Source organism: Trachinotus anak, unplaced genomic scaffold, assembly GCF_046630095.1.
Source record: "Trachinotus anak isolate AG129_WGS33_773 ecotype Australia unplaced genomic scaffold, CSIRO_AGI_Tana_v1 ptg000024l, whole genome shotgun sequence".
NCBI lineage: Eukaryota > Metazoa > Chordata > Actinopteri > Carangiformes > Carangidae > Trachinotus > Trachinotus anak.
The window spans coordinates 16,389,995-16,409,865 of record NW_027273875.1 but is presented as its reverse complement, the minus strand read 5'-3'; the positions used below and the strand labels follow the sequence as shown (position 1 = coordinate 16,409,865).

Sequence of the window (19,871 nt, the reverse complement as noted above, 5' to 3'; positions counted from 1 at the left end):
TACATTTGAGTTATCACAAGATATATGAGGCTATAGAGAGCTTTAGCATGATTGCTAATATATATTAATATATGATAAAATATTGATAATTACATTTATTGTTGTATAGTATGCTGCTCTCTCTAATTTATTTAGCAGCATCTTGTGCTGCACAGAATCACAAACGAACCTCAGGGACGTGATAATGCAGTCACATTTTCATCCTCTTAGATATTAGTCATTTTGATTATATGAGGACTCATTAACTGTTGATCAATATTAATGGGAAATAATCCAATTTGTAGTTTCAAATTCCACATGTAAGAGTCTTTTCATTAACTTCACTGGATACGTGTGTGTTCACAACATGTGCAACAAAAAGCACACAACACCTGTCAAGAAACATGCTTCAGTCATGATTTATTACTCTGGGCTCAAACATGACAGAGAATGAACAGACTGTGTTTGCTTGAAGGTCTCTGTCTTTATACAGCAAATATCAGTTATCATGAGTTTGACTTTATGCATCAGCTTGGTGGTTCATGGTTATGCTTGTTTATCACTCAGGGTATAAAAGAGCTGAACTCGCTGATTAATCCACTTCCTCGATGGTTGGTCCAGTGGATCCTCCACCAGCAGGAGCACCACCAGCTCCAGGGAAGCCACCAGGCATTCCACCAGGCATCCCAGCTGGCATGCCACCAGCACTCTGGTACAGCTTGGTGATGATGGGGTTACACACCTTCTCCAGTTCCTGCTGCTGGTGTTCATATTCATCCTTCTCTGCAGTCTGGCATAAAGAAATTAAACCAGATATTCTCATTTACACAGATGAGGATAATGCAGCCCTACATCACACTAGTAGTTACTAATGGAATCACTTTTCTCTGATGACAAGAATTAAATAGCAGTGGTTTAGCAGACGTGTAATCCTGCAGAATCATGGACAAACTGAAATTTGGAGTTACGATTCATTCAGTGCAGCCTACATCCTGGGTTGTGGCTGAAAAGTCAAAATCATCTCCTCTCCTAACCACTTTTCCTTGACCTCAATGGAAAACATCATGAGGTCAAGGAAAGTTGTGAAGAACAGTTCTTAAGGACTTATAACACATGGACGATAAAGTCTCCCTTCCTAACCACCAAAATAAATAAGATAACACCAGAATAGAGAAAGTTGAACCATTCAAATAATAATTAAATAAAAATAAGGAACTGAGTGAGGGATCAGTATAAATTATATTCAGACATTAGTATATACAGTTAAATGCTGCTGTGGCAAGGAACTGTGGGACGGCATTTTCTCCTTTCCATTTGTAAAGGAAGGTCCAGTGTTTCCTATGCTACAGAAGATAAGATAGGAATCACTGAAGCTCCTTTCTGTATCATTTAGAGAATTCGACCAGCTCTTATCATGGATGCCTCTCAGATACATCCGGGTCACGTCACTCACTTAGGAACCTTCCTGAGCAAAAAATACTTTTCAACTGCAGCCCTGGCAAATGATCATGTTGGAAACATCTGAGTGGGATGAAAAAAAATGATATTGACATTGTTCATTATCCAAAATTAATATTGCTTTCACTGATCAACAGCAATCCTCACCTGGTTCTTGTCAAGCCAGCTGATGACCTCATTGCACTTGTCCAAGATCTTCTGCTTGTCGTCATCACTGATCTTGCCAGCGAGCTTCTCATCCTCCACAGTCGACTTCATGTTGAAAGCATACGACTCCAGGCCGTTCTTAGCAGACACCTTGTCACGCTGGACATCATCCTCTGCCTTGTACTTCTCAGCTTCCTGGACCATGCGTTCAATGTCCTCCTTGCTGAGACGACCTGTCATAAAAGAGGCAATATTTAATCATCTGTTGTTCGGATAAAACTGCAGCTATAGTTGCATTATTTATTTATTTTATTATTTTTTTGGGCTTTTTATACCTTTATTATAGGTAATTGGAGACTGACAGGAAAGGGGGTAGAGAGAGGGGAATGACATGCAGGAAAGAGTCGGACCGGTCAGGAGTTGAACCAGTGACTGCCTGCTAAGAGCGTCTTGCGTGCAACACGGTACGCGCCCTAACCACTCGACTACTGGGCCGCCCCAATGTAGTTGCATTATTTTAATCCTCTCTTATACCCTTGTCATTGGTGATGGTGATCTTGTTCTCCTTTCCAGTGCTCTTGTCGACAGCAGAGACATTAAGGATTCCATTGGCATCAATATCGAATGTCACCTCGATCTGGGGAACACCACGAGGAGCAGGAGGGATGCCTGTCAGCTCAAATTTGCCCAGCAGGTTGTTGTCCCTGGTCATAGCACGCTCACCTTCATAAACCTGTTGGAAGTTCACAGGGTTAGCAAACAAGTATGACATTATCCATCTACATTTCTGCCAACTTTATTTTCTTTTCATCTTTGGTTTTGTGACATCAGGTGGAAACTGAATTTGAATGTCAGCATCATAAAACATTGAGAGACAGGTATGACTTACCTGGATGAGCACACCAGGCTGGTTGTCAGAGTAGGTGGTGAAGGTCTGGGTCTGCTTGGTAGGAATGGTGGTGTTGCGCTTGATCAAGACAGTCATGACACCTCCAGCTGTCTCGATACCCAGGGACAGAGGGGTGACATCCAGAAGCAGCAAGTCCTGCACATTCTCAGACTTGTCACCGCACAGGATGGCAGCCTGGACAGCTGTAAAGAAGGCTGACTGGTTAGATTTTGAAAGGGAAATATAGTGGACATTTTTCATGTTAACTATTCAACAAAAATTTTGCTCAGTTCAAAATTATTTCTTGAGCTATGATTTGGTGGATCAATTTGGTAAAGAAGCTCGACACTTACCTGCTCCATAGGCCACAGCCTCATCTGGATTGATACTCTTGTTGAGCTCCTTTCCATTGAAGAAGTCCTGGAGCAGTTTCTGAATCTTGGGGATACGGGTGGAGCCACCGACAAGCACAATGTCGTGAATCTGAGACTTGTCCATCTTTGCGTCACGGAGAGACTTCTCCACAGGGTCCAGAGTACCACGGAAGAGGTCAGCGTTGAGCTCCTCAAAGCGAGCCCTGGTGATGGAGGTGTAGAAGTCGACTCCCTCGTACAGAGAGTCGATTTCAATGCTGGCCTGGGTGCTGGAAGACAGTGTGCGCTTTGCCCTCTCACAAGCGGTACGCAGACGACGGACAGCTCTCTTATTGTCGCTGATGTCTTTCTTGTACTTGCGCTTGAACTCGGCGATGAAGTGGTTGACCATGCGGTTGTCGAAATCTTCCCCACCAAGATGAGTATCTCCAGCGGTGGACTTGACTTCAAAGATGCCATCCTCGATGGTCAAGATGGACACATCAAAGGTGCCACCACCAAGATCAAAGATGAGAACATTCCTCTCTGACCCAACCTGGAAAAAAAGAGAAATGTGAGCACAACTGTACAGGGGTAGGTGGACATAAATCATGGTACATCTACTACTGACCTAAATCTCACCTTCTTGTCCAAACCATAGGCGATAGCTGCTGCAGTGGGCTCATTAATGATTCTCAGCACATTTAGACCAGAGATAGTTCCAGCATCCTTGGTTGCTTGACGTTGAGAGTCATTAAAGTATGCAGGTACTGTGATAACAGCATTTGACACAGACTGAAGAAATGAAGAGAAGTTTAAGCAATACTGTGACAGTCCTGTAGATTGTTGCTCGACATGTTATTAGTGTGTAAACTCACCTTCCCCAGGTAGGCCTCAGCAATCTCTTTCATCTTTGTTAGTACCATAGAAGAGATCTCTTCTGGATAGAAGGTTTTGGTTTCACCTTTGTATTCAACCTCCACTTTGGGGCGTCCACTATCACTGATAATATTAAATGGCCAGTGCTTCATGTCAGACTGAACTACTGGATCCTCAAATCGTCTACCAATCAAACGTTTGGCATCTACAATTGAGAAAAAAACTGTTGGTGTTTTTGCTGTTGAGATACTTCTAATTAATTCACATTTTTTTAACACACAACAATAGTTCATCTGGCAGTGACTGCATAAGGAAGGACATCATTGGGATAAATTAATATTTCTTATCCCTTCACCCTGCTCTAATCTTACCAAAGACTGTGTTGGTGGGGTTCATGGCAACCTGGTTCTTGGCTGCATCTCCAATCAGTCTCTCAGTATCTGTGAAGGCCACGTAGCTGGGTGTGGTCCTGTTGCCCTGGTCATTGGCAATGATTTCAACTTTGCCATGCTGGAACACACCAACACAGGAGTAGGTGGTCCCAAGATCGATACCAACTGCTGCCCCTTTGGACATGATTGCTCTGAGAAAATTGAAACAAGTCATAATTAATGTTATTCCAGCAGGGGGCAGTAACAGGCAGTGAATAGGGCTATGAAGTCTGCTCAAGTTACCATGAACTGTAAATGAAGAAATTTGGGGTTTAGACATATCTGTCTGGTATACAGTAATAGCAACACAATCTTTATCAATTGTAAGAAAGTCATTTTTGTTTCATACCTTTCATCAGGACATTTAATGGAAACAAAGTCTGCCTCCCTCAACCCCCCTACATCAGCCTCTGTCACCTTTCAGGTAACAGAAACTGTGAACTGTTATACAATAGCCTGGTGTTTGCCATGGGCCATGGATCTACTCCTGTTTTTATAAGACTTTTTAAAGAGTTGCTATGTTTTTGTGCAGGGCAGGATTTTGCAGCTTGTAGGACCAGGACCAGAGAGCATTCTGCAGCATCATGCTGGACTTCCCAGACTGATATCCAAACTGCTGATCTCTGGACCATCAGGGAACCACAGGCGCTCGCATCTCCTCCCCCCACTGCTTGTAACTGAAGGACAAAGTTGCCCTGCTGCAGTATCCAGCTGGTCCTGCATCTATGTGCCAAGTTTTATTGATTGATTAGACTATTCTCAAAGTAATGTCTTTGAAGCTTATTAATACCTTAAATAGGAAACAACTGACTTTTTAATTCAATATTTTTTGTAATTATATTATATCATATGAATAAAGTAGGTGAATTAATGTGAAATAAACATATACACAATCACTCTAATGAATATTATAAAAATATTATTGTAATAGAAAGGAAGAAAAAGATAAATAATGTCACTATACACTTACTATCACAGACATCGGTTAGAATGTACTGTCAGTGATATTTGGCTGTAAGAAGCACAAAACAGCACAGGCCTTAACATGCATAATTATTAGCCTATTGAAACACACTCTGTCCTACCTGGATGATCCTCTGGCCTCGGACTGCCGCAGTCTGAATGTCCTCCAGCAGATAAACACAGGCAGCAGAGGCTGGCTTCACTTCTTCTGTACAAGCTTCCCAGTGGTCTGTGAGCCAATTAGCTTGCAGAACAGCAGTGAGCTTCCAGCACATTCTGACTCCGTCCTCACGTTCCCTGTGAGCCTTCTTCATCTGATTGGCTAAAACCCGGACAGCTGTAAAAAGAAAAATACCCCTCAAAATAAAGAGAGATGAAATAGCTGAAGAAAGTTCCAGGGCTTTCCTCAATGACTGGTGAAGGTTTAGTTAAGAAGGAGAGGCAACTCTTACAAAGAAAAAATAACTAAAAAAAATGATCAATATGTGGCTGCTTCAGATAAAATTAGACACTAATGCAGTTTAAATACTAAACTATACTGTATGAGCATCACCATTAGGAAAATTAACAAATAAACTATTAACAGCAATCAGTTATATTGTCACAAAGTCTTATTAAGGGGAGACTGGAGATGACTGTAACATTTTTGATATTTCTGTCCGTATCTTGCAGCTTTTTTTAAGCCAGTGCATTCAAAATGTAAACTAGTTACATGTGTCTGTTAAATGGAGGAGGTGTTATCTCTGCTACACAAACCGAAAGTACATGGTTTAGTCTCAAACACAAGGAATGAAATACTACAATTCACCCCATAGTCTGGGTTAGTTGTTACATATCCTGGGGTCAAATGTAACATCATGATATACACTGTGCATGTGTGTGTCTGTGTATATGTATTGTTGCTACAACTAACCCAGACTCTTGTAGCCATGAACTACCTTACCTTACAGCCATGAACTAGCTTAGCTAAGAGCTAAAACATTAGCACTGACAACTAGCATGAAAGATATCTACAGAGACACACAACTAACATTATTTATGTTTGAAGCAGACAATGCTGTCACAAAAATAAATGAAATCAAAAAATACTTTCTTACCTTTTTTCCATCTAAACTTGTCTTTGTCTGCCACAGGGTGACTCTTCCTCACATGAGGAATAAGAAATAAATCAAACATGTAGCCTGTAGAGTGGATCAGGTGATTAATAACTTGTTCCTGATTTAATATTTATATTTATTTTAAGAAAACGACAAAGTGAATTTAGGTGAATTTATCTTCCACTAGCAAAACACACCAATGTTTACTCTTAAGCGCAGTCATCCTTAAACCCACAGTATATTGTTAAAATGTGTATCACATATAATGATAATAATGAGTCTGTAAATTGTGGCTTTATATTTACACCACAAGAGCTTTTATAGATGTTATCAGTAGGTTACTGTGTGCTCTTTGCACCTTTAATGAGTCAGTCACTTGTCAGCTGACTCCGCCATCACAAGACGAACTGCAGATGTACAGCACTGCTGCATTCCCATCAGTCCTCTTCATGCAATCACAGACAGTACCACCGTAATCCTGTTATTTGATTTAATGACAGGAGAGTTCATCTTCTTTAAGAGAAGAATCTCTTATCAGTTATGTATTCAGCCTAAAATTGGACTGTTGTATAGGTTATATAACAATACCAAGAACAGACAATAGGTGGAGTTTTCAAGGTTTACCTCTATGTCGTTTAGCCAAAGTACAACTTTAATGTAATGTACAGGGAGATCAAAGAGAGGAAATGATAGAGCCTGCTGTTATTTCCCATAGTCCAACTGAAAATATCCAACATCAAAGACTGGGGAAAATAAAACATGCAGAAGCATAAAGCAGATACTACTGTAGGTTTTTAGGGATTTTAGTTTTCTGTATTGGTTTCAGTGTTGAGGTAAATATTCAAGTGGGTAAAAACAGCATGTTCCCTTCAGTTAAAGGTCCCATATTTTACATTTTTCCTGTGTTTTATTTGAAGCTCTAGTAGAAACAGGTTGGTGAGCCAGATTATTAGCTGACTGTTTTCTGAGTGATCTAATGAAAATATAGCAGATTTTTGGTTAACACTCAGAGAAACCAAATCCTTCCAGGCTGGATGATGGGCCTTGGTGAGCCAGGCTTGGGTGAGAGTGGTGACTGCTTTGTTATGACATCACAAATTTACAGAAGTCTTCAAGGCTTGTTTGGTAGTTTCACAGTATTAATATAGAACTTAGACCTGCATGTCCATACATGGACAGCTCTCTTTATACAATATGGGATCTTTAAAGTTAAAGAGTCAACACACAACATTTTTTATTTAATTCAAGTGAACAGTAGCAATTTTGTGCTTGTGTATTTTTACAGTTGAACATTTGTTTTTTGGCTGTTCTCTTTTGACTAATCTCTCATGTGCCCACAGGAATCTTCCTTCAACATGTAACAAGACTAAGAAGCTACAACCATGCTGGGGATTCTGTGGCTGTTGAATGTCTGGACAAACCTTGTTCTAATTGATCTTGTAGATGTTGTTGAGTTATTTCAGCTGCTGTTGGTGCTAGGTGAAGCATATGTAGATCACCAAAGTCTGCAGGATACATCCTTCAGATGCATCACGTCCATTGAATATTTGTTGAAACATTTCACTAAAAAGTACAAATGTCAACCTCATGATGACAGCAGAGGAAAAAGTCAGGGAATCAATCCTTTAATCAGTCATTAACAACTGTGTGCAATTAAAGCATACTGTGTCATCATGTCCAGCTATTCTTGCCACAACTCAGAGTGAAAATGTACACTTTCTATTTTTTGAGCCGTCACAGTCTTAATGAGGCATGTCACTTTTCCTTTACCACTCTCTGCATTCACAGCAGCAGCTCACACCGGTTGGTTTGCTAAGTCGACCTCTCCTCAAGATACCTCAGGCCCCAACCAATGAAGTTCAAGATGTTAAATCAAACTATGACACAACATATGACACAGTGCTAGCTGGCTGACTAAGTTAGTGGTCTATACAACTTCACTTGTTGGTTGACTATAATTTTCTGAACATTTAGCCTTCACTAGTTTTATCATTGTATACTATATATAGCAAAAAAACTAAGTAAAAATAACCATGATGAGAATACATGGAATTTGGAAGTGTTTTGCCATGAAAAATGTTATTTACAGACGTTGAATATGAAATTTTTCATCACCAAAAATGATTGTTGGGTGGTATAAGTACAACATTCAGTGGGATGAAATACTTAAATTTTAGAAACAGGAGCATATATATATATATATATATATATATATATATATATATGTGTGTGTGTGTGTGTGTGTGTGTGTGTGTATATGTATATATATATATATATATATATATATATATAACTATTAACCTTTTACTTTAACTGGTTTTATATGAAAATACCTTAAACTGAGAACGTTGTGGAAACCACAGAGCTGTGATGTCATGGAAGGTCCCTCAGCAGAGTACAAATAGATCAAGTGATGAGGAAATGCAACAGTATGAAAGTGTGATTGTTATTGAGCGACAGAGATGGAACTGAAGCTGCAGCTCAGCGTCTTCGTGCTACTCATACATGGTGAGTCCTTCATTTTAACTACTTATCTACTTACTTAGCATATTTTGATATGAAAAGTAGATAATTCTTAAGTCTAACCATTAAAAACAGCAGATGAGTCCACTGGAAGTGATGAATTAGCTCCTGAATTCTACACATATGGCAGCTACAGTTGTCATCTTTTGATGATGTGTGATGTTTTTAATTTTGGTGGTTTATTGTTGGAAATTATGGGCAAATGCAAATTTGATACCTGACAAATCAAACAGTTGTATGTATTTACAGTAAAAAACATTGTTGTCTGAGCTCAGGCTTTCTGAGACATTGCATTTTATGTGTAAAGATTTTGGTTTAGTCAATAGTAGCCAAAATGTGTCTCTCATTCAGTGTCCTCTTGTATCATTTTATTATGAATTTAAGCCCCATTCAGATACAGTACTTATATCTATGCATACATACATGTTTATAAATGAATATATATCGTGTATATCACAATATATCTATATATCTATATCAGTATCAGTATCTACAGGCATCTGTATCAATTTTGATGCATATATTTTGCATTGTATTGTCAGTGGAATAAAATATTCTTTATAAATCAGACTTTTAAAATGAAAAAAACCTCTCACTCACTTACTAAAGTCTGGACAACACTCAAAATCATACAGTAAAAAATTATGTATGAATCTATGTAATTTTCGAACATTTGTTCCCCATTTCAGTTAAAGTAATGCAATATCTAGCACATCACCCATGTGTGAGAAAAGTCTTGATGACCTCTGATCCTTCAAGCCCACTGCCCTCTCTGCTGGTGTCAACATGCCCCCACAAATGTGTTTTCCAGACACCTCGTCATAGGAAAGGAAAAGCAGTCGAAGCCCCTGTGAACAACCCACAGCAAATGCATATTTTCTCTCACCATGAAAGGACTGACCACATCACTTCCTGTCACAACAGAAATACATTAGATGTGGGAGGGGGGGTGGAGGGTTGTTGTGGGGGGCTGCTAGTTTTGCAGGTGCAGTATAGTGAAGAATAGTTTTCACACCACCTCCACACATGCACACACACATTCACACTGAAAAACACACACAGACCCAGGCCAGAGAGGAACAGATGAGTCAAAGTGTGAGAAACAGACTTTCATCTTTGGACACCTCTGTGTTGTGAGGGAGGGAAACTTTCACTGCTCTCCACTTGACTTTTTTTTTTTTTAAATTCCAAGCAGACTGTTGTTCATCATTTTATAAAATGTTACATGTTTTATCAAACTGTGCTGTGGAAACTACTCTGTGCTGTCAGTATGAATTTTCAAGGACAACGATGTTCCTGTTTGTTTAACTGCAGTTTCATTTGCGATGTGGCAGCGGGTGACCGTGCAGAAAGGTCAAACACTTCACTTAAGCTGTCCCATTACTAATGCTCACAAGACTAGTGTGGACTGGAAGAACCCACAGGGATTCCTTATGTTCTTTAATCAAAACAAAGGTGAAGGTGATATATTCTGAGCTTCAAACTGGTGGTTGGGTCATGATTACAAGAATTTCTCAGAATTTTGCATCAAAAATATTAAACATTGTTTTATTATCTCTCCAGCTTTAAAGGACAAACGCTATAGAATCGAAAGACTTTCTATCTCAGAATTTGCCATCAGTATTTCCAATGTCACCTTCAAAGACGGAGGCATCTACACATGCTCTCAGTATGACCACCAAATAACAGAGAAGCAAGTGGAGGTGACAGTGCTGAGTGAGTATACTGTTCCTATTGCAGATTATTTTATTGTTGAAGCCACCGAAGATTGGATTTTGACACTGGTTTAGTAAAGTTACAACCACAGCTATAATCTTAGCCATGACTCACCCTGACAGTTACATTGTTATGTGGGTGAGTAGTTCATAGTACTGTAATAACATTGGCTCTGTTGTTGATTATTTTAAAGGCCTCCCCAAAATGACAGTAACAAAGCATGATGGAAAGTTTGTCATAAAGTGCACTGCTGAGGCAAACCACCATCCTCCTCAGATCTCCTGGAAACTGGACCACGGGCCTGAAATTCTTGGTAAGTTGGTAATAATTTAAATTGTGAACTGAGAATAAATAACAAAGCTAAAGTACAATAAAGTAATATTATAATGATAATATACATACATACATATACACACATATAATTTGACCTACAAAGACACATCACATCACGCGATGCACATATATGGACAAAGACAACAGACACGATTGAACACTTCATTGTTTTTTTGAACACCCACCTCTTCATACTGGTTGCTGCACTTTTGTAGGTGTATCAAAAGTAGACTCAGCAAGCACAGAGTGGGCTCATCTCCTGATGACGCTTACCTGCCACATTAACATGAATTGTCACCCACATTGATATTTTTAATTAATATAAAACTCATGTAAACCTACCATTAACTCATATTTCTTGTTTAATTTTGATTTCCATAGGTGAGTAGTTAACACTCTATAGAAAGTATAAGTCTTTATCTTGATCATAGGTCTCAGCAATGTGATATTAAGGTGGATTTTTGTCTTCTGGTACAGCAGCAGGTACTAATGACATCTGTCCATTCTACAGCTTACGCCAAGGTCCAACATGAAGATAAAAACAAATACATCTCTACAGATATGATACATGTTGACTCAGTGGAGAACAGAGTTGCTGTGAAATGCCTTGTTCGTCATCCAGCTCTGCTCTCAGGTCCTCTGATTAACTTCATCAAAATTGGACGAGACAGTGAGTATGAACAGAGACTTCTCTGCTCCTGTTTTAGTGACTATAACTTTGCAGAGGCAAATTATATCAGTTGATTTTAAATATTCACCACCAGAGAAAATGAGTGAAAATGGCCTTTGACTCAACTAAAACTTGTGTACTTTAAAGTACTTCTGCATAAAGACAGATATTGAGGAACAGTGAAAGCGTAGTTGTGTCGTCACAAATCAGGGAAAGCACTGGGGAGGGTTTTTTCTCACAAGTTTCTCCATGACACTGTCCAGCCAATGAAAATTGACCGACCTCAGAAAACAGCCTTGTGTCATTTCCTCTTTCTTTGTGTTGTAAATAGTCTGGTTTCCTGTATTCTGATTAAAAAACAGATGTGTGCTTTGCAGTTTGTAATGTCAGCATGAATTTTCACTTTGATTTTCCATGAATTGATCTGAATGCTGTTTCTGCTTATTAATGATAAAAAATCTCCTCTCTGTGACAGCATCAAAATTCCACCGCACAAGTACGACCAGTTCACCCACGCCTCAGCCTCAAGGGTCAACAGGGCTGCCGGGAACAACAACTAGCTGGTTCAGGCATGGCAGAACTAGAGTGTACCTCACAACCAGAAGTGTGAATAGGCCTTCATCAGAGAGCACCACCCAGTTATCTGCTGTTCCCTCCAGTCACCCTTTTTCCTCCAATAGGCCAAAGACAGTTACAGCCCCCACTCATTTTCCCAGGGATTCTGTTATATCCACAGACTCACATCTCAGCACTAGTGGTGAGTGAGACTGTTTTCATTTGTATATGTTTAAGTTTAAGTGACAGAATATTCCTTATCAGAAGACATATGCAGAGATGTGATGAGGAACACAAAGGAAATGCTCCTAAAGAAACAGCAGTAGTCTTAAAAAACAATGTTAAATGGCAAAAATAAATGGCAGTTCAAGTTGTGAATTACGCCATGGTGATGGCCACAGCAAAGACTCATACAACAATGTCTATATGAATTTATTTAGATGTACAGTATTGAAAAAAGCAAGCAAGCAAGCTTATTTATATAGCACTTTTCACAGGCACTAGTCACAAAGTGTTTCACTCCTTCAAAAGAGTAAAATCAAATGAAAGCATTAAAATCAAAATACATCAAATAAAAGCAAAAGTAAAAAAGGACAGTAACTACACTGTGAAACACAGCAATGGCAAATGAACCTTAAATGGGTCTTACTCATACTACAACCCCCATTTATTGCTCTGAATGTACCTGTAACAACTTACACTAACTGTCAGCTTGTGGGGTGGAAAGTACGGGTGTCTCAGCTTTCATAGTGCATTAAGATTGGTTGCTTACCCACCACAATAGTTGTGATACCACTAGTTCTGCTTCCTGTGACAGAAGTCTCCCACTGTAGTTTGACACTCAGTTGCGTTAGATGTATTCATAAATTCTGAGGATGGAACTGCAAGGCTCCATGTAGGTGAAGAGCTTTTCCGTCATACATACAGAGCATCAGCAAAGATTTGATATCCCAGCTCAAAAAACTATTTTACATTTTCTTAAGTATTTGAACCCAGAGAACAGTTTGTTGAAATTACACAGAACTCTACATCTGCTTGCTTCTGAAATAACATTTAGTTTCATCTGCTTGCAGGCGAAACTGAAACTACAAATAAAAAACTAAACAAAACAAAAACACTTTGAGGCTTATTTATTAAAATGTCCTCATTTAGTGTAGATGGCACAAAACCCTTGGTGAGGAGGGTGAGGAATAACACCATCAGTAATGCTGAAGCACAACAGTGTATTGTAGTATACTGTACTGGTACACAATGCTTTGCATTATTCGATCGTATGTAAAATTATACTTGACAGGTGTCTGTCTGATACCACCTAGTGGTAATTCTGAACAACTACAATAGTTTTTTTGCATTTAGAAAACAGGGTTATCTTGAGCTGCAGCAGCTTATTTACGTCTGTATTAATTATTGTATCTTCCTTCTTCACAATTCCTTTAAGGCTGGACACCTGTGTCTGAGACAACCGAGGAGATCATATCCAATAACAGCACGGAGAGAAACAGAACAGGTAACAGCACTTGTGTCACATACAGTTCCTCCAGTGCAAAAGTGATGATGAGAAAACTATCTTATCACACACAGTAAAAATGTGGAACAACATTTAACTGTGATTGAGGTTTTGGTAAACAACTACCAACATAATGTCTATTTCCAGGGAGCATTAATGACACAAGGACGCAGACAGGAAGTGAAGGAAGTTCATTACTGGTCTTCTTGGTGACATGTCTGATCTTCGGTCTTCTGGTAGTGGTCATTTTTATTGCCATCAAGCTGAGGAGAGCACACATCACCTGGAAGAGAGGTAAGCAGTTCATCTTCCCAGTTTTGGCAATCACACCAATGATATCAGACTGAAGCTGCTGTTAGTTTGAACTTTAATCAGGGCAGGGCCATAAATGTATGAAGCCCTCAGTGCTGGTTTTACTCTGGCTTTATGCATGCTTTATGTGTGTCAAGAAATATAAATAAAATATAAAATGATACAAATCATACATAGGCTATCTTATTTTGGGAATGTAGTTACCCCACAAAGCCATGTATTTTCTTTTTGAAATGTATTTTTAAGAAACATATGACAGTTTTTATCGTCACAGAGAATGAAGAATCGGATCCATCAGAGGAGAGCAGTAAATCAAAATCAAGCCAGGAGGAGAGGAACTCCAAAGGACAAAGGCGAAGAGGTACGCAGATTACTCAGCTCTATGTTTACATATTCTAAGCAGAAAAAATGCAGACATTTGTGCTGGTAGAGACTGTAACTGCAAAGATTTGAACCAATCAGGAGTTATAAGTCTTATTCAACACTCGTTGAATAAGTCCAAACATTTAATTCTATTGACAATATATTATAAATTTGTAGTTGTATATTGTGGTGCCTTGGGGAAAATTGACTTTTTACTCTAATAATATTTGACTTGACATGTGCTGATCACATTCATTTTCAAACCACTGCATCTTCATTTTAAATGAGACCCTGAATTTAACACACCCCTGACAATTTACTGTTTCAGTGTCAACATGACAAATTCACTTTCATGCAGTCCAAGCGCAGTCTCTGCTCACACACTCATCTTTCTTCAGAAACGGGGCTGGTGTGTAAAGAAGTAACCTGTTTCTGCAATCAATCACTGATTGTGACATGCTCTCTCTCTCTCTGTCTCTCACAGGACTCTTCAACACGGCATTCACAAAGTACACTGTTGAAGATCCAACAGTGATAAACGCAGGTGCAATGACAGCAACAGAGAGTGTTAACAAAGACCAGACGTCTCAACCTCAAACTTCAGCCAAATCGGATGTAAAGGAGACGGAACTCTAACAATCTGTAAAAATACAGCATTTGTAATGTCAACGGCATCATAAAGCTAATCATCTTTTTTACTGCACCTGTAAAAAAGAGTGTATGTTTACACAGAAAAGAATGTGGTGGCATTGTTTGTAACTGTACTGTAATGTATTTTACTGTCTACATTTTTATGTTTATATATAACAATAAATTATATTTTGCTAAACATACTTTTTTGGAACATGAATGGTGTCTAATGAAAATAATAATTATATTTTAGCATATTATCTGTATCTCTCCAGATTTATCCTATCCTGTGTCACACTAAAGGCCTATAGGCTACAAATACTAAGACTAGGTGCAAAAGCTATCCCTAACTCAATATGGTGGTTGATAATCATAATGTCTGGCAGCATGCGTTTATATAATACCACAGTAAGGAATAAGAAGCAGAGTTTATCATTTCTATATATTCTGTCCAATTTTCTTTTGAGATCCTGTCCAACCACGCATGGGTTCTACTTTCTTTCTAATTTCTCAAGAATTCCTTAACAGAGTAAATGTATACGCGTATTCTCTTGTCTAATTAAACGCATATGTATATCTTATGGACATAACATCTCGAAAGACAGGATTGTAAGTACATCTTGTATATCCGGGTTATCGTCTTGAGCCATGCGGTAATTCAGTGATTATGAAATACAGATAATAAAACAGGAAGTAGGTTGGACCGTCATAGCAAGCAACGAGCCATTGGTGGACCGTTGAGGAAAGACTCAAGGAAGAGACTTGTGATTGGCTGCTTTGCCGGTCATATATAAGGTCCAGATCTCTTTCTATCTTCCCTTTCCTTCTCACACCGGCAAGGACAAGTCAGTCTCGCTGCTGTCCATTCCCAACACAACACCTACAGTCATACGCGGTTCAACAATTCGGTAAGTTATTCTTGGATAAGTTTTGTATAATATACACATTTCAGTTACACTCCCCATATTCCTCTAGGTTTGCTTTAATGGCGACAGTAGCCTTGACAGTTTGCTCTTTCAGTGTCAATGTTTTTTGTCGGAAAATACAGATTAACGTCTGTCTGAAAATGATCGCTGCCGAATGTAAATAATGTAGAAGATTAGCGAAGCAGGGGATTACCATTCGTGTGTTGGTACGCGGGCTGTAGTCACGAGCTCGGTGGGTGCAGTAGCTAACGTTAGCTACTTAGCAGAGTGGAGAGGGTGGGGGCAGGGACGTTCGAGAATTTTCTCGAACAACCAGTGTCATGCTAGGATGAATGAATAGACTTCCGGTTGGTTTTTCAGAACAAAAGCCATTTTGCATCGTCAAGCCTCCGAATGTCAGTTTATTCGTAGGGTACGTTGCACTTTGGTCTGTCTGATTATGATCGAGCTCATTTAAGGTTAAGCTCATTTTTATTTTGTCGATCTCATCTTAAGGTTGTTTGCCGATTTCCGGTATGAATTGTCTGACGCGTCATTCTCACGTGGCCAGAACAAGCGCCATGATGGTACAATGCGGATCTTTTATGCAGTTTGACTTGTGCTAAATTAGTTCACAATGCTGGGCCTTATTTCTGCTGCAGATAAGGCTATTAGTTAAATTGGCCAAAACTGCATTGTTTGAATTTGGAGGTTGCATCATTGAAGTCATTATGACACACTGTGCTTTTAAAAAGCTCCTGAATATTTACTTGCTCATATTGACATTTTTAATATTTAATAAAATAATAATGACATTTATGGCTGGCACAAATTTACAGATGTAATCCATGAGATTAACAAATTGATAATTTTCTTTCCCTTTTTTTCAACTTTAGGAAACATGTCTAAGGGACCAGCAGTTGGTATCGATCTTGGGACCACCTACTCCTGTGTTGGTGTGTTCCAGCATGGCAAAGTTGAAATCATTGCCAATGACCAGGGCAACAGGACCACACCCAGCTACGTGGCCTTCACAGATACTGAGAGACTGATTGGAGATGCAGCCAAGAACCAGGTTGCCATGAACCCCACCAACACAGTCTTCGGTAAGAATTAAGTCTTTGGTATTGACCAATAGTGAGCTTGTGGTCCTGTGTCATTCTTGTCACAGTCACTTGTTGAGAGACGAACTTCAAAGTGCAATCCAACCCTACGTGCTTATCATAAAGAGACTGGCACCTCTCTCAATGCGCAATGTGCAAGAGCACCTTGAATTTGAGGCAAGAATGTTACAAGACTGACAATGTGTAATGGTCCTAAGTGACCCTATTAAAGAACTTATCACTGTGATGACGATTTTTCCTGCCATTCGTAGTTTCCACCAGAGGTTGAAAGACCAAAGATGGCCCAAATCCTTCCTTGGATGTCTGAGTGATCTGCTTAATGGAAGCCCACACTGTAGCAAATTTCTTTTGATTTGTTTTTTAATAAATGCTCTCTTTTGCAGATGCCAAAAGACTGATTGGCCGCAGGTTTGACGACACAGTTGTGCAGTCAGATATGAAGCACTGGCCATTTAATGTCGTCAATGACAACACTCGCCCCAAGGTTCAGGTTGAGTACAAGGGTGAGAGCAAGTGCTTCTACCCAGAGGAGATCTCTTCCATGGTGCTGACAAAGATGAAGGAGATTGCTGAAGCCTACCTCGGAAAAGTATGTTATTTGGCATAGCTCTTAAAACAAAACTACAAACCCTGCAGGCTTTCTTAGGAATTATATTAATGATTGACTTGTTTCCTTTCAGACTGTCAACAATGCTGTAATTACAGTGCCCGCCTACTTCAATGACTCCCAGCGCCAGGCCACTAAGGATGCCGGCACAATCTCTGGCCTCAACGTTTTGCGTATCATCAATGAACCAACTGCCGCTGCCATCGCCTACGGGTTGGACAAGAAGGTGAATGAATCTTGATACTGCTGCAAATATATTTGATCAGTGTATGAACAAATTCAGGTACTCCATAATGTAGTAGCTTTCAAAAGTTAACACAAACTTAATTTCAGGTTGGGTCAGAGAGGAACGTTCTCATCTTTGATCTTGGTGGTGGCACCTTTGATGTGTCCATCTTGACCATCGAGGATGGCATCTTTGAAGTCAAGTCCACCGCTGGAGATACTCATCTTGGTGGGGAAGATTTCGACAACCGCATGGTCAACCACTTCATCGCCGAGTTCAAGCGCAAGTACAAGAAAGACATCAGCGACAATAAGAGAGCTGTCCGTCGTCTGCGTACCGCTTGTGAGAGGGCAAAGCGCACACTGTCTTCCAGCACCCAGGCCAGCATTGAAATCGACTCTCTGTACGAGGGAGTCGACTTCTACACCTCCATCACCAGGGCTCGCTTTGAGGAGCTCAACGCTGACCTCTTCCGTGGTACTCTGGACCCTGTGGAGAAGTCTCTCCGTGACGCAAAGATGGATAAAGGGCAGATTCACGACATTGTGCTTGTCGGTGGCTCCACCCGTATCCCCAAGATTCAGAAACTGCTCCAGGACTTCTTCAATGGAAAGGAGCTCAACAAGAGTATCAATCCAGATGAGGCTGTGGCCTATGGAGCAGGTAAGTCTCAAATGATGCACACATAATTTTAGTCATCTCATTGGCTCACATTGTGAGAGCAGCATGTCTGTAGCAGCTGACAATCATGGCTGCCCATGACCATGAGTTTCTAACCTAAGGTCTAACTGTTGTCATTTCTTTACAGCTGTCCAGGCTGCCATCCTGGCTGGCGACAAGTCTGAGAATGTGCAGGACTTGCTGCTTCTGGATGTCACCCCTCTGTCCCTTGGTATCGAGACAGCTGGAGGTGTCATGACTGTCTTGATCAAGCGCAACACCACCATTCCTACCAAGCAGACCCAGACCTTCACCACCTACTCTGACAACCAGCCTGGTGTGCTCATCCAGGTAAGTCATACCTGTCTCTCCATGTTTTATGATGCTGACATTTATTTCAGTTTCAACCTGAGGTCACAAAACCAAAGATGAAAAGAAAATAAAGTTGGCAGAGGTGTAGACATAATGTCATACTTGTTTGCTAACCCTGTGAACTTCCAACAGGTTTATGAAGGTGAGCGTGCTATGACCAGGGACAACAACCTGCTGGGCAAATTTGAGCTGACAGGCATCCCTCCTGCTCCTCGTGGTGTTCCCCAGATCGAGGTGACATTCGATATTGATGCCAATGGCATCATGAATGTCTCTGCTGTTGACAAGAGCACTGGAAAGGAGAACAAGATCACCATCACCAATGACAAGGGTATGAGAAAGGATTAAAATAATACAACTATAGCTGCAGTTTTATCTGAACAACAGATGATTAAATATTGCCTCTTTTTATGACAGGTCGTCTCAGCAAGGAGGACATTGAACGCATGGTCCAGGAAGCTGAGAAGTACAAGGCAGAGGATGATGTCCAGCGTGACAAGGTGTCTGCTAAGAACGGCCTGGAGTCGTATGCTTTCAACATGAAGTCGACTGTGGAGGATGAGAAGCTCGCTGGCAAGATCAGTGATGACGACAAGCAGAAGATCTTGGACAAGTGCAATGAGGTCATCAGCTGGCTTGACAAGAACCAGGTAATTGTGGTGGTGGTTTTTCCATTTTTCTCCCTCCATGACATAAAATTGATGAATTTGAAGCACTGAATTTTTCTTGTTTTGCAGACTGCTGAGAAGGATGAATATGAGCATCAACAGAAGGAGCTGGAGAAAGTGTGCAACCCTATCATCACCAAGCTGTACCAGAGTGCTGGTGGCATGCCTGGTGGTATGCCAGAGGGCATGCCTGGTGGCTTCCCTGGAGCTGGCGGTGCTGCTCCTGGTGGTGGATCCTCTGGACCAACTATTGAGGAGGTTGACTAAACATTCCATCATTTCAGCTGCTACCTCTGAGATGTTTTCTAAGAACGTAACCCTCTTTTAGCACAAGTTACACCAAGCTAAAGAGTGCAATTTAACAAAGTAAAAACAGGGTTCAAGGAACACATTATTATGTCATTTGTGACACAATCGGGAACAGCTTGTAGTTGGTTCACATGTCAAGTGTTTTGTTTACTGAGTTGTCACTGCCTTGACAATAAATCCTGTAACCCTCTAACT

The 19,871-nt window shown here is 40.2% G+C and overlaps 3 protein-coding genes, 1 long non-coding RNA gene and 1 other non-coding gene across 6 annotated transcripts; 3 read left to right on the top strand and 2 right to left on the bottom strand.

Moving 5' to 3' along the window:
* Positions 1 to 384: 384 nt before the first annotated feature.
* Positions 385 to 5,347, bottom strand: LOC139607874 (heat shock cognate 71 kDa protein). Its single transcript, XM_071461179.1, has 9 exons — positions 5,222 to 5,347; positions 4,077 to 4,288; positions 3,705 to 3,910; positions 3,469 to 3,621; positions 2,827 to 3,382; positions 2,474 to 2,676; positions 2,119 to 2,317; positions 1,585 to 1,817; positions 385 to 769 (listed from the first exon to the last, which is right to left on the bottom strand). Exons 2-9 carry the CDS (start codon positions 4,279 to 4,281, stop codon positions 572 to 574), a joined length of 1,953 nt encoding a protein of 650 aa, XP_071317280.1. The 5' UTR covers positions 4,282 to 4,288; positions 5,222 to 5,347; the 3' UTR covers positions 385 to 571.
* A 3,266-nt stretch (positions 5,348 to 8,613) lies between these two features.
* Positions 8,614 to 15,383, top strand: LOC139607875 (cytotoxic and regulatory T-cell molecule). 2 transcript variants are annotated; one of them, XM_071461181.1, is made up of 10 exons: positions 8,614 to 8,704; positions 10,034 to 10,174; positions 10,283 to 10,435; positions 10,629 to 10,748; positions 11,280 to 11,438; positions 11,914 to 12,195; positions 13,432 to 13,500; positions 13,648 to 13,794; positions 14,087 to 14,173; positions 14,660 to 15,383. In XM_071461181.1, exons 1-10 carry the CDS (start codon positions 8,659 to 8,661, stop codon positions 14,809 to 14,811), a joined length of 1,356 nt encoding a protein of 451 aa, XP_071317282.1. In that variant the 5' UTR covers positions 8,614 to 8,658; the 3' UTR covers positions 14,812 to 15,383. The 2 variants fall into 2 exon arrangements, with proteins under 2 accessions (XP_071317282.1, XP_071317281.1); XM_071461180.1 differs by having other exon boundaries at positions 14,072 to 14,173.
* Positions 13,109 to 16,036, bottom strand: LOC139607880 (uncharacterized). The gene is made up of 2 exons (XR_011684913.1): positions 15,925 to 16,036; positions 13,109 to 13,783 (listed from the first exon to the last, which is right to left on the bottom strand). It is a non-coding gene; the product is annotated as an uncharacterized lncRNA (long non-coding RNA).
* On the top strand, positions 15,517 to 19,869 carry LOC139607873 (heat shock cognate 71 kDa protein). Its single transcript, XM_071461178.1, has 9 exons — positions 15,517 to 15,713; positions 16,607 to 16,816; positions 17,218 to 17,423; positions 17,515 to 17,667; positions 17,775 to 18,330; positions 18,476 to 18,678; positions 18,832 to 19,030; positions 19,117 to 19,349; positions 19,437 to 19,869. Exons 2-9 carry the CDS (start codon positions 16,612 to 16,614, stop codon positions 19,632 to 19,634), a joined length of 1,953 nt encoding a protein of 650 aa, XP_071317279.1. The 5' UTR covers positions 15,517 to 15,713; positions 16,607 to 16,611; the 3' UTR covers positions 19,635 to 19,869.
* Positions 17,052 to 17,145, top strand: LOC139608145 (small nucleolar RNA SNORD14). Its single transcript, XR_011684963.1, has one exon. It is a non-coding gene; the product is annotated as a small nucleolar RNA SNORD14 (small nucleolar RNA).
* Positions 19,870 to 19,871: the final 2 nt, after the last annotated feature.